Source organism: Rhinopithecus bieti, unplaced genomic scaffold (genome assembly GCF_001698545.2).
Source record: "Rhinopithecus bieti isolate Rb0 unplaced genomic scaffold, ASM169854v2 scaffold_30849, whole genome shotgun sequence".
NCBI lineage: Eukaryota > Metazoa > Chordata > Mammalia > Primates > Cercopithecidae > Rhinopithecus > Rhinopithecus bieti.
The window spans coordinates 62,192-74,497 of NW_016813165.1; the positions used below are offsets into that span (position 1 = coordinate 62,192).

Below are 12,306 nucleotides of genomic sequence, written 5' to 3' on the forward strand. Positions count from 1 at the left end.
TAAAGACAGTCATTCTTACTTTTTTTTTACCTGATCAGAATCTAGTTGAGTCACTGCCATTTTTCCTTTGATAAGTTAATATCAAGTTAATACCCCTTTAGCAGCAATTTTAACAGATTTTGGTTGATTGCCTCCTGGCTGTCACCAACTAGCCCTGTGATATCAGTATAGGACACAACTCTGTGCCTCTGCCTCCCTATCTACAAAATGAGAACATGGGTCTAAATTATTGTTAAAAATATCTTTTGAATAAAATGTTATATTCTAATGATTATATATTCATGTATAAGGCTATAATTATCATATATCCTTAATCTACATACTTCTTTGTGCAGTTTTAATTAAAACTAAGAGAAGTAACTCAAATACAAATTATTTTAAAAGACATCAAGACACTGAGAAGAAAACCAGTTTTTCCAATAAAGTGTTTTCTACGTGATGGTGATAAGAAGACACTTGTATAGCACTTTATGTTTACATTGTCTTTTGTGAGTCTCACAACCTAAGAGCTGCTATCATTGTCCTCATTTTGCAGATGAAGATATTGAGGTTCAGAGAGATTCAGTTACCTCTCTAAGGTGATGAACTAGCAAGAAATAGAGCCAGCACAAAAAAATTCTGGGTCTTCTCCTTCTAATTTAAGACTTTCCTTCCATCACCATTTATCTGTAACCAGTCTTTTGCTTAGGAGACAATTTTTCCAAGGTGCCACTATTCAGAATTTATACTCCTTGAAAATAAAATTGACCTTTAGAACTCTTTGGCACCACTTTAGAATTATTCACTTGCGTCACTACAGCTCTCTGTGCTTTTACAAACTAGTTGTTTTGTCAGCATGAGTGTGACAACAATTAGACGTCCCCTGTTTTTGCCCCATGCCTTTTCTCCTTCACAGTCATTCAATGACAAGCGTAAAAAGAGCTTCATCTTTTCACGAAAATTCCCATTCTACAAGAACAAGGAGCAGAGTGAGCAGGAAACCAGTGATCCTGAACGTAAGTAGATTCTCAAAGATAATGTCACATGCAACATAAGAGAAATAAATTCACAGGCAACACGCAGGATGTAGGCTCTCCCATGCCACACACCTAGGCAAACAACACAGCAGGCAGGCAGGGCAGGTCTACTACTGTGACCAGTGTTTGACTACAGTCTGGATCCCTCCTTTCACATGACTCTTCTTTGCAGAAGGCATTGGACAGAAACTTGCCTAAACTGGGACTTGCACCCAACTGACATTTCTCTTTGACCAGGAATGGGTCTGGTTTGCCTTTTCTATCATGCAACTCTCTAAGTCTTGAGACAAATTATTTTCTGAGAAGAAATATTGGATTCCATTGACACATATGTTTTTTGGAATGTTAGGAACAATTAAATTATCTTTATCAATTACTAACACATTTGCTCACTCTTTCCCTCCTGCAAAACACTAAACACTTGCTGGGCACTGAGCTTGTAATGGTGGATATCATTTAGAATTTGCTATGAAATTTGAAGAGGTTTATTCCTTAAGTGGGGCATTTTTGTGGCCACATGATTGACCATGGGCCAAAAATGGACATTTGCTGAATTTTTTTCTTTCTTACAATCTTTTGTTTAAACCTTGAGTTGCTCTGCAAATCAGAAATTTCCTTCTTGAATCTCAGCTCAAGGAGTTTGGGGTGAAGTTGGTTTAAAAGAAGAGAGAATGGGATCCAGATTGTTAAGGCAGCACGGTCTGTCATGGTAGTATTCATTTCAACTCCACTGACTTCTTCCTTCCTCTTCCGTGGCTGTTCTTCCTCTCTCATTGCTCTCTCTGGGGACTTCCATGCAGGACATCCCCGGATTAGGTGACGACGGTTATGGAACAAAGACTCTGAGTAAGTTTCCAGGAATGGTCACTGTAACTTTTCTTTTCTTTTCCTTTCCTTTTGAGTTTGGCTTTTGTTCCTTTTCCTGAGGGCCTTTCACTCCTAGCATGCACAAGATACGAGTTTTATTTGTTACCTAGCTGTGAATGCTCCTACAAAGTAACTTTCGATCGTTTTGTTCTGCATGTCAGCATTTAAAAGCAAAGTGTATCAGGCACTCTAACTTCTGTTGCAGTTAACACCATCCCTTTCTGACCAAGTGATATTATCAACATGGTCCTGATGCCCACCATAGCATCACTTGCTCTGCGCTTAATACCTCCCAGAGAGCAAGAAACCATGTTGAAAGAAAGGGTGAGCTAAGTGTTCTAGAACAGCAAAATAGAAATGTACTTTATGTTCTTCCTTCTGCCTTTTCACATGGAAATATTTAATGACCTTGTCAAATCTCATAATTGGGTTGTACTTTGCTGTTAGTAAAGGAGCTGTTTTGTAGTCAAAAGGAACATGCATTCTCTAAAAGCAAATTTTAAGCTACTTGATCTTCCATGAGTATTTATTTGTTATTAACTTTGATTTTTTTTCTGACTTGCGGTGATCCTGCTTGAAATGTTTATATGATAAAGTTTGGATATGTAATAATATGCCTTTCTATCAGTGATTTATCAGCTATATTACAAAATCAGTTCTTCACTTTATAGCATAGAGTGAAAAATAAAATATATTAAGCCTTTACATTTTCTAGTTGTTCATGTATTTAGTCTGTGTCTGATTTCACTAAGCAATTAAAAAAATAATTATCCTGTCTCTTAATATACTACACTATGATTTTTCCTCTTTAATAACTAACCCCATTGCGTAGGCACCAATGAAATGAGAACAGTTTTGTGTCTTTTGCAACTGTATCACATGTTTAATTTTTTTGTTTTGTTTTGTTGTTTTAAATTAACAGCTATGGGCAATATTTTTAGAAGCTGTTTATTTGTATAAAACAAAATTACATTGAACTGGACTTTGTTTTCAAGGGCTCTTTCTATAACCCTGAGTATTGATACTCCCTCATAATTCAAATTGTTCATTTGGAGAGTTTTAAAAGATATTTATATTTTAAAAAATCTGATTAAGAGTACTGATCTTAAAGATGAAAACTTTATTTTGAGTCACTATATGGAATATGATAGAAAATTTTCTTGAATTTAGTGGCTGAAGTTTAAATATTGATTTCAGCATTGTCTGAACAGCATCAAGCACCACCAGAGAAAATTTGTAAATTTTCAATTTGAGAGGGAAAAGAAACATCTTAATATATTATTAATAATAAACATCACTAAAAAGTAGTGGCTTTTGGAGTGTCAAAAATAGGATACCCTTTCAATCCAGAATATGCAAATGTCTGTTTGCTCTTTAAAAATTGAATAAATTTAAAAAGTAAAACTTGGCAACAACAATAAAAAACCCTGTCATCCCCAATTCAAGGCACTTAAGATAATAATCTACATAAAATACACTATTATTGGTTATGTGCCTTGACTTTCATTTTTGTAACAGAAAACAGATTTGCACAGGTTCATCCACACTTCTTTCCCTATTGCCTCTTTGCACTTGCAAAACGTGTGCCCAAATTAGTAATGCAGTTCTGATCGTAGACCAACACAAAGAGAAATGATTTGTGCAAATTTAACCCATACTTTGGTTTTCATTAGTTTCATACTCTAAAACTACTCTATCCAATTGGCAAGAATGTATGATGTCAAAGCACTTTTTTATTGTTAGAGAATAATTTTATATATTATTTTCTCTTTCTAAAATGTATAACTATTGTCACTTTTTAAAAAACTGAAGTTATTTATAGTGAGCTTCAGAAATCGAATAGTCACATGTTCTTCATTTAATTAAAGTAATATACAAATAAGTTGATAGACTGATGAATGTGTCATCTATAACTTAACAAGCAGTATGGATGAAAGAAAATGATTTTGGAAATAAGAGCTCAAATTCTGGCACATAAGCAACACATCCCTGTTAAGTTAGGTGAACTATGTATGAAAAAACAGTTTGGAGTATTGCTGTGCAAGCAAGTCATTCAGCATGAATTAAAAAAAAAAAAAAAAAATTCGTGCCAGAACCTGTACTGTGTATCAGGCCATTTATCTCCTGCCTGTTCCATGCCTCCAGAATTCAATAGCTATCCAAGCAAGAATCCTAAAATAAAAACAAGGAACTAGTGAGTTGATTCATAAAATATTATTCAGTGACTCACATCTTCCTCAAAGATTTCAACTCACTCACTGAAGCAGAAAAGATCTTCAAGAATTCCTTTTCATCCTGAGAATGTGTTTAGGAACTATTTAAATAGAAATAAAATTCAAGGGATTCCAGGGATCAATTAGCAATTTGAATTGCAGCATTCCAGCAAAATGCTTAAAGGCTAAAATTGAGAAATAAAAAACTCTGCAAGAAAACAGTGCCCACACACCAGAAGCGCCTGAATTTATAGTCAAGAAAACATTCAGTCAAGACATACTAGTCACTGTCACATAAATCTTGAAAGTCAGAGGTATATGAATGGGTCATAGTATTTTTCTAATCGCCTAAGTTGACATTATGCATTTTTTGTAATTAAAGATACTTTCTTCATTTGCTAAAAAGAAGAAACAGCAATCAAGCAGCGGGTTCCTGTAAAATGGAGATAAAGTTTTCATCTTCTTTATCTTATCTGAGTTTTCTTAATGCAGCCTCCTCTGCGGCTTTTACTTGCCTTTCGCTCACATTTCTAGTAGCCTTGCATGAGTGTATTCCTTTCAGTTCTGGCTGCTCTTCAATGCTTGGTATCTCTTTAATTTGCTGTGCTGTTCTTGCAGAACATGTTTCTTCTAATGCCAGCGATAGCGAAAGTAGCTACCGTAAGTTACTGCTTTGGTTTGCGGTCCTTTTCTTTGCAACTGCCCCATTGCCTGTGGTGGTCATTTCAGATTTCTGTTGTTGTTTTTCAATTGCTACCTTTTATCATCTGTATTCAAAGCAAATGGCTTGAAATGAAATCACTGGATATGGAAAGATAAAAAAGACACTAGAGCCATCAGTGGACCCTTATGTGATTTGTGCAAGCAGTAGTGGTCTTGCTAATAAACAATTCCAACCCCAGTTGGTTGTGACTCAGTGATTCAATTCTCACAGAAAAGGTGTGTAAAAAGTTCAACGTGGTGGATTTTTACATTGTAATCCCCAAAATAATTGAAACTCTCAGCAGGAGGGTGGAAAAATCATCATGGTATTGTTTTCCTTCTTATTTTGCCATTTCCTTTCTGTTCCTGGCTCCCCGTTATAGGAAAAACATTTATAAATTAAGTGTTCCTTTAAAATCAGGTGTGAATCTTTTACATCACTTTCTCTTTGATTAATCATTTAAGGTAGAATACTATAACATTTCTGACTTTACTTTTTTGATAATTGGGGAACTGATGGAAGAGTTTCATCCTCTAATGTTGAAGGAACTTAATTTTTTTAATGTGACCAAGTCTTCTTAGATCAGAAAACTTAGCTGAAAAGGTAGGTAACTATTTAAAAGTTATTTCTGGTCTTTGTTTGGTCACCTCAAGCCATTTGCTTAGTGTATGAAAATATCCACCAAACACCAATCACATCCTTTTGATCAATCCTCATGGTTTCTTACCACCTACTTACTTACTGGTTTTGGTGACTAACATAGGTTCATATTTTTACTGGGATTCTTACAATTTCTGTAAGATTAATTTATTTTCCTTAGTGAAATGGGTTACCCAAAAAGCAGGCCTAATACATGTGGCCCACAGATACTAAAGCAGAAATTGGTATTGTCTTTTGTTTGAATGAGTATTGCATTAATTGAAAACTAGAATTGATTGAGGTTTTCCCCCTGATTATAGCATGGTACTTTACAAAACCATGCCTTTTTGAGGTGGAAGGCCAAATAGTGGTACAACACTTAATTTGGATTTTGAGAGAGGCTTTGGAAAATCAGAGGGGCGGCAAGTAGGAGAGGAAGCACAAAAAAGGAAAGATGGCAGATGGAGGTAGGCTTGGAGGAGGAAGATGATGTAGACAAAGGAATAAAATGAAAAAAAAATTGTGATGAGATACGCTTGATTAATCAAACATTATTAGACTGATATAAGAACCACCTAATTTTCTTACTGATGAAAGTCTTATTGATAGAAGAAATTCCATCAATTCTTGCTGATGGAAGAATTCGAAAGGTTTTTGTTGTCAACATGGTAACATGACAACATTTTTACATTCTTTATACTTTTATAATTTTATTATCATCCTAATTTCAGAAAAAATTTGCCTCCCCCCTTTTTCATTTTATTTTAAACCAAGAAACTAGGCCAAGAAGAATTGACCAAAGCTTGTGTTAATAACACCTAAGCTGCTTTTAGTATGTAGAAAAATATAACTTATTTTTTGGGTTCCAGGAAGACCAATGACACTAGTTTCCTTGATGTTCAGTTTTCAATTTTCAAGTGTTGTGCTTCCATCCAGTAGACACAGGTGTAGAAAGACAAAGCATCATGCTTTATCTTTCAATTCTTTTAATGGAAAATATATACTATACAAGAACTACCTTTTCTTATAAAAATCACATTTTTATAGAGTATTTTATTTTTTATTTTATTTTATTTTTTTTTGAGACAGAGTCTCGCTCTGTCGCCCAGGCTGGAGTGCAGTGGCCGGATCTCAGCTCACTGCAAGCTCCGCCTCCCGGGTTCCCGCCATTCTCCTGCCTCAGCCTCCCGAGTAGCTGGGACTACAGGCGCCCACCACCTCGCCCGGCTAGTTTTTTGTATTTTTTAGTAGAGACGGGGTTTCACCGTGTTAGCCAGGATGGTCTCGATCTTCTGACCTGGTGATTCGCCCGTCTCGGCCTCCCAAAGTGCTGGGATTACAGGCTTGAGCCACCGCGCCCGGCCTATAGAGTATTTTAAAGGCTTCTCTTCTCTGTTTCAGAGGTGGGAATATTTTTCCCAGAATTATTAAGTTACAAAAACTGGCCCAAGACTTTCAACTCTTTGACAGATTTTTGGAGTGATGTTCCAAGATGACATCACTAATTATTTTTACTCTCAAACACTAGTTGCACATAATTATCAAATGAATAAAGGAAACACTTGCAGACATCTCAAATTATCTATGAGAAAAGAGAAGAGTTGGAACTGGATTCTATGACATTAGTAGGGCAAATATGGAATCTAATCATCTCTATTGGCTTGGAGTCTCATCCATGGTTATAAAAGGTCAGCCACTTAGTTTGGTTTCTTTACAAATGAACAAAAGTAAGAAGAGTCTTTATCACAGTCAGAGGAGAAAAATGACATTTATTCCTCCAGAATGGAAATATGAAGAATTCCAGAGGAATGTTTATTTATACATTTGGTACCTACTATACGTGAGGTCCCCTGGATACCATTAGACCCATTGTGAATATCAACTAACTCTAGATCTCAGCACACATAATAGTGGGAGAGATATATAAATAAATGAAAAAGTGCACAAAATGTGACAGGTACTAAGATAGATGTCTGGTTCAAGAATAGTGGGAGCATAAGAGGTAGTTTCAGAGAGGAAGTAGCTTTGAGCTGAGCTTTGGAAAGATGAGGAACTTACTAGCTAGACAAGATAAGGAAGGAACTTCCCAGAAAGAGCATTGCCACAACAAAAGACACAGAGGTTTGGAACAAATATATTTTCCGGAAAGTACCAACTTTGAAGTCAAAATAGGCTACGTTTTTCTAGTGAACTCCTGGCTTTTGCTGTAATTATGACTAAAAATAGTATAAACAAATACAAAAAAAAAAAAAAAAAAAAAAAAAAAAAAAAAAAAAAAACCCTCTTTTCACCAATATCCAGGTGTTGTATTTCACTGTTATACTTTACTATTCCATATCCACTCTGGGGACAAAATGGCTAAATAATAATAATAATAATTCAGAGTTAGAAACAAAGACCTAGGCCATTGTGTTTCACAATCCAGAGTCCCCATCCACACTGTATCCTGGAGTTACACCTTATTGTGGCAACCTGACATGAAAGTCTTATGTGTTTCCTGAGGTATGCCACACACCCACAGATACACACAAACATCAATTTCTAGTAAATAGTTCAGATCTTTCTGCATCATCTGAAGCATTATAAAATAGGTTTTCCAACTATATTTAGCACCAGCTAAAATTGCTGTTGATAAAATGTACATTGTCTAATTGTGCAAAACACCACCTCAAAACTATCTTAATTATGGACTAATTCTAGATTTCTGACAATAAAGTAGTAAAATTCAGCCTTGTATTTTTGGCTGTTCTGTATCACACCTTAACAATTGCCTTTGTATTAGGAGGTGGTAAATACTAGGCAAGTATAATGAGGACTATACAAGCTTCTGAAGCTGAAGACATGCCTTCCTCAAAACTCAGTAAAGCTCTTTACATCATCATGAATGTGTGCAAGCTGATAATTATCCTTCCAACCCATTAGTGCTCATCAGTTAAGTAGGATTTTCAAAACAAGGATCTTGAAGAACTGATCTGAGTGAAACTAAGGTGTTGAGATTAGGAGACCCAAAACTTCTCTACTGAAGTCAGTCAAAAGGGTGCATATTCTTCACCTTACTCTATTGTTCCCAACTACTGCCCTTAGATGTCTTTACTCCTTTAGTCTTTATAAAGCAGTTTTTCATTACGTCTATTATCTCATTTAATTTCTGCAATAAAACTATTAGACATGTTTTACATTAATAGCCCCCTTTCCATATGAGGAAGCTGAAGCTCCAACAGGCTGCCTACCTTATTAAAGTAGTAGCACTGCAAATCCAACCAAGACCTCTTAATTCTGAATCCCATTCATTTTTCACTCTTCCCTGTAGTTTGTAATCCAAGCCTCTTGACATTTTACGTAGTAACTTTCAACCATTTCATACTACCTATAAAGTTAGTACAAACAGCAATATTTATATAACATTATGCACCAAGTCTGATTTTAAGGACTGTATGTATATTAAATTCATCTTCTGAACATTCTATAGAGATAATTTGCCGTTAATTTACTGTATGACCTTAAAGAAATTACTCAAGGTATTTGAGACTAAGTTCTCTCCTATGTAAAATGAGTAGCTTGAATTAGAACAGAAATGGCAAATAAATTTTAATCAAGGTTGAAACTCTAACCAATTGGCAATAACTGCCTGAAGAGTTGTAATGAAAAGTATTCTAAGGCCATGTTGAGGCTCAGCAATAATCCCGGCAATGATCAGTTTGTGATGGCTGTCAAGGTCATAGAGAGTAACGGTGTGTGGAACGCACTTGCCATCTATGAAGCACATGAACCCTAAGCCCTTTCTTAGCACTAACATTCTATGGCTCTAAGAACCTAATTAGTTCTTAAAAATCATCATATGCAGGCATTAAAAACTAAATTTCGTGCATTAAATGTACTGCCACTGGTCTTCTCTCCATCATTTCGCTTTTCTAGTTTCCAGGAATTCCTAAAGAACAGCAATTTGCTTTTGTCTAGCATGAAGGCATACTAGGGTCTCTCATTGTGACTGGCTTCCAGTTTAAACACATAGTGTTTTGTGGAGACTGTGACAAAACCCTCTGCCAAGTCTCTGGCAGCTGCAGACATCCACACAGAGCTCTGTGCTGCTCTCCCACTTTCAGCCATGCAGTTGCCAGAACAAAACCAAGAAATAGTTTGTACCTTTTTTCAGCTGTTATTTCGAAGTGCCAACCCCTCCTCAGTAGAAAATAGAAAAACTCTTAAGGATGACTATTTTATGGGGATGACACAGCAACAAAAAAAGAAAGAAAGAGAGAGACAGAGAGAGAGAGAGAACTTGTGTTTAGAGGCAGAACACCTGATGGCCTCTTAATGACCCTGACCTGGTTTCACCCCCTATCTCTCATTTCAATTTTTTGTTCATTTGTAAGCTTTACCTCAACACCCACCCACCCTGCCCCACAGAGAATTCTGCTTCTCTCACTGTTTCAAGACAATGCAATATACTCCACAAGAGTTGCAAAAGGTGTGATATTAAATCTTGACTCCACTAATGACTAGCTGGGGAATCAAGGCTCATTAACATCTCTGAGCCTCAGCTTCTTCATCTGTAAAATGGGGATCATCAGAGTACCTACCTCAAGCAATGGCTGTGAAAAATAAAAGCCAGTGAGTGTGAAAGACCCTCAAGGCCTACAAATTGCCATAAAGACAGGATTTTCTCTCCTTCATCACAGTGGCTTTTTCTCTTCTCCTTTGTCTCTTCCCCATTACCCATAGGGCTTTTCATTCTTGGACATGGAAGTAAAAATTAGTTTAAGATGCTGAATTCACAGCAATTATGTCATACCCACATCCACGGGTTTCCCCACAGGCTTCCTGGGTGTTACACAGTACCTGATTGCCACAAGGTCTTGAGAATTGGGGTGCCCTGGACATAAGGGATGCTGCCATTGCTGTCTACCAACACTACTGCTCGGAACCAGAACCAGTGCCTTTCATTAGAGAAGTAAACCAAGAAGCGATGGATAGACAGATAGAGAACTCTTGAACAAAATTAATCAAAGCTATGCTTTGTCCTAGTTTCCTGAATCACAATCATATATGCTGACATCAAATATCTTATTAAAGATTTGCCTTTAGAACGTTCCATCAGAATGATTTGCAAAGCCATTGGGAAGAGATTTTTATGGGAACATGGTGTGCTCTATTTATTTAGAGAAAACCATGCTTTCCAAAATTAAATGACCATATTGACAGAAACACAAAGTAGAACCTACCTTTGGCCTAATTGCTCATCCTGTTTCCCATGACTTAAATCAGAATGCAAATTTGTTGACATCTTTATGTCAAGCACTCAATGGGGCACTGGAGACATGGTGAGGAGTGAAACTCAGTCTTTACCTTTATGAAGCTCCCAGCCTAATCATGAAGTCCAAGAGTTACCTGACATTTAAAGCTTTTGTTATCCCATGGTCAGGATTCTTCCCTTGCACATTAATTGTTGAAGATGTCCCCCGTAAAGTTATAGTCTAAAATTGCAATATTAGTCTACTATGCTTCTATCATTAAAACTATACTTTTTCCCCAAGAATTTATACGCTTCTTTAATTGACCCACAGCATTTTCCTGATGAAATAATACTAAAATAAAACCTTGAATGCTTATACCCTCTACGTAGCTCAGGCTTTAAATAACTGGGGGTTAGTAATCAATCACCTTCACGTTTTTTGGCCTAGGCTCTGTACATTTCAGTAGTTTATTCAAAGGGAATCATTCTTTTCCTGAGTACAGAAAATAATGAATCTGACTCCTCACTGACCAAACCCCTGACCAATAAGGGAGAGTCCCCTGAACACTTCTGGAGTGGCCATGGGTAGATACCACTTAGGAGGAGCATCAAGGCCCATTCTCTGTATCCTTAGGAAGTAGCTTGGCGTGGTGGTGCCATTCTGAGCCCAAGCCCTCCTTGAGGCTGTGGTAAGATATGACTTCAGCCTGGGGCCATTTCTCACACTTGAAAAAGTAAGACACTCCTACCCCCATCCCATTGCAGCTACCCAGCCTCCAAGGAAGTCATCTGACTTTACAGCTATACCCACATATTGCTTAATTTTCCCAAATCAGTCATTATCAAAACAGTCGATGATATTAACTCTTCTTACGAAATTACCTCTCCTTTCCCTGGTGCTGTGGCTGTTGAAGGAAGAGAACCTGGCATTGATAAACTATGAACGTGCTTCAGGGGTGGGCAGTGAGAATATACAGCAAAGGTGAATTGCCCTTTGGTTTCAGAAGTTACCTCATATTCCACTCCTGCTCCACTATCTCTTCTAGTAGACAGAAAGTTCTTTTCAACAGCCCTAACCTATTGCCGCTCCAAAGGTTAGTCAACGCAAATAAAAATGCAAACACTTCCGGGTTTGCAGCTGAAATTGAGCTAATCCTCTGAGCAATTAATTCATCAATTGTATAAAATAGATGATTGAAAAAATAAATACCAAAAACCAATTTACTTTCTATGGTTATTTGTTGACTTGAGGTCCACCCTGAATCAGAAGTCTTGTAGCGAATGACATTGGAGGGACCGACATTTTACTACTGTGTCTTCCTTAGTTCTCTATCTGAAGTGTCAAGGCATGGTTTAGCAGCAGTTATAACCAATGATGTAGGACACTCCTCAATGTTTGATCTTCATTAATTGACCCACAGCATTTTCCTGATGAATTAATATTAGAGTAAAACCCTGAGTGTCCTGATGAAGTTTTTATATCATAAATTAAACAAGCATATACTTGCTTTTGAACAGTGTGCTTCTTGGGGAAATAAAATAGAAGATGAAATAAAAGGTACAGCAATTCTGATTATGTAGCAGCCAACTATTGAACTGGACCCTTTCCTTGAACTAAATGGCTTCCTTTTAAGT

The 12,306-nt window shown here is 36.7% G+C and overlaps 1 protein-coding gene across 1 annotated transcript in view; it reads left to right on the forward strand.

Annotated features, from left to right (window-relative positions):
- Positions 1–12,306, forward strand: part of LOC108512472 (disks large homolog 2-like) — an 84,382-nt gene that overhangs the window by 53,859 nt on the left and 18,217 nt on the right. Inside the window, exon 3 of the mRNA XM_017847749.1 lies at positions 896–995. Within this exon, the coding sequence (XP_017703238.1) occupies positions 896–995 (100 nt within the window). The remainder of the gene's footprint in view (positions 1–895; positions 996–12,306) is intronic.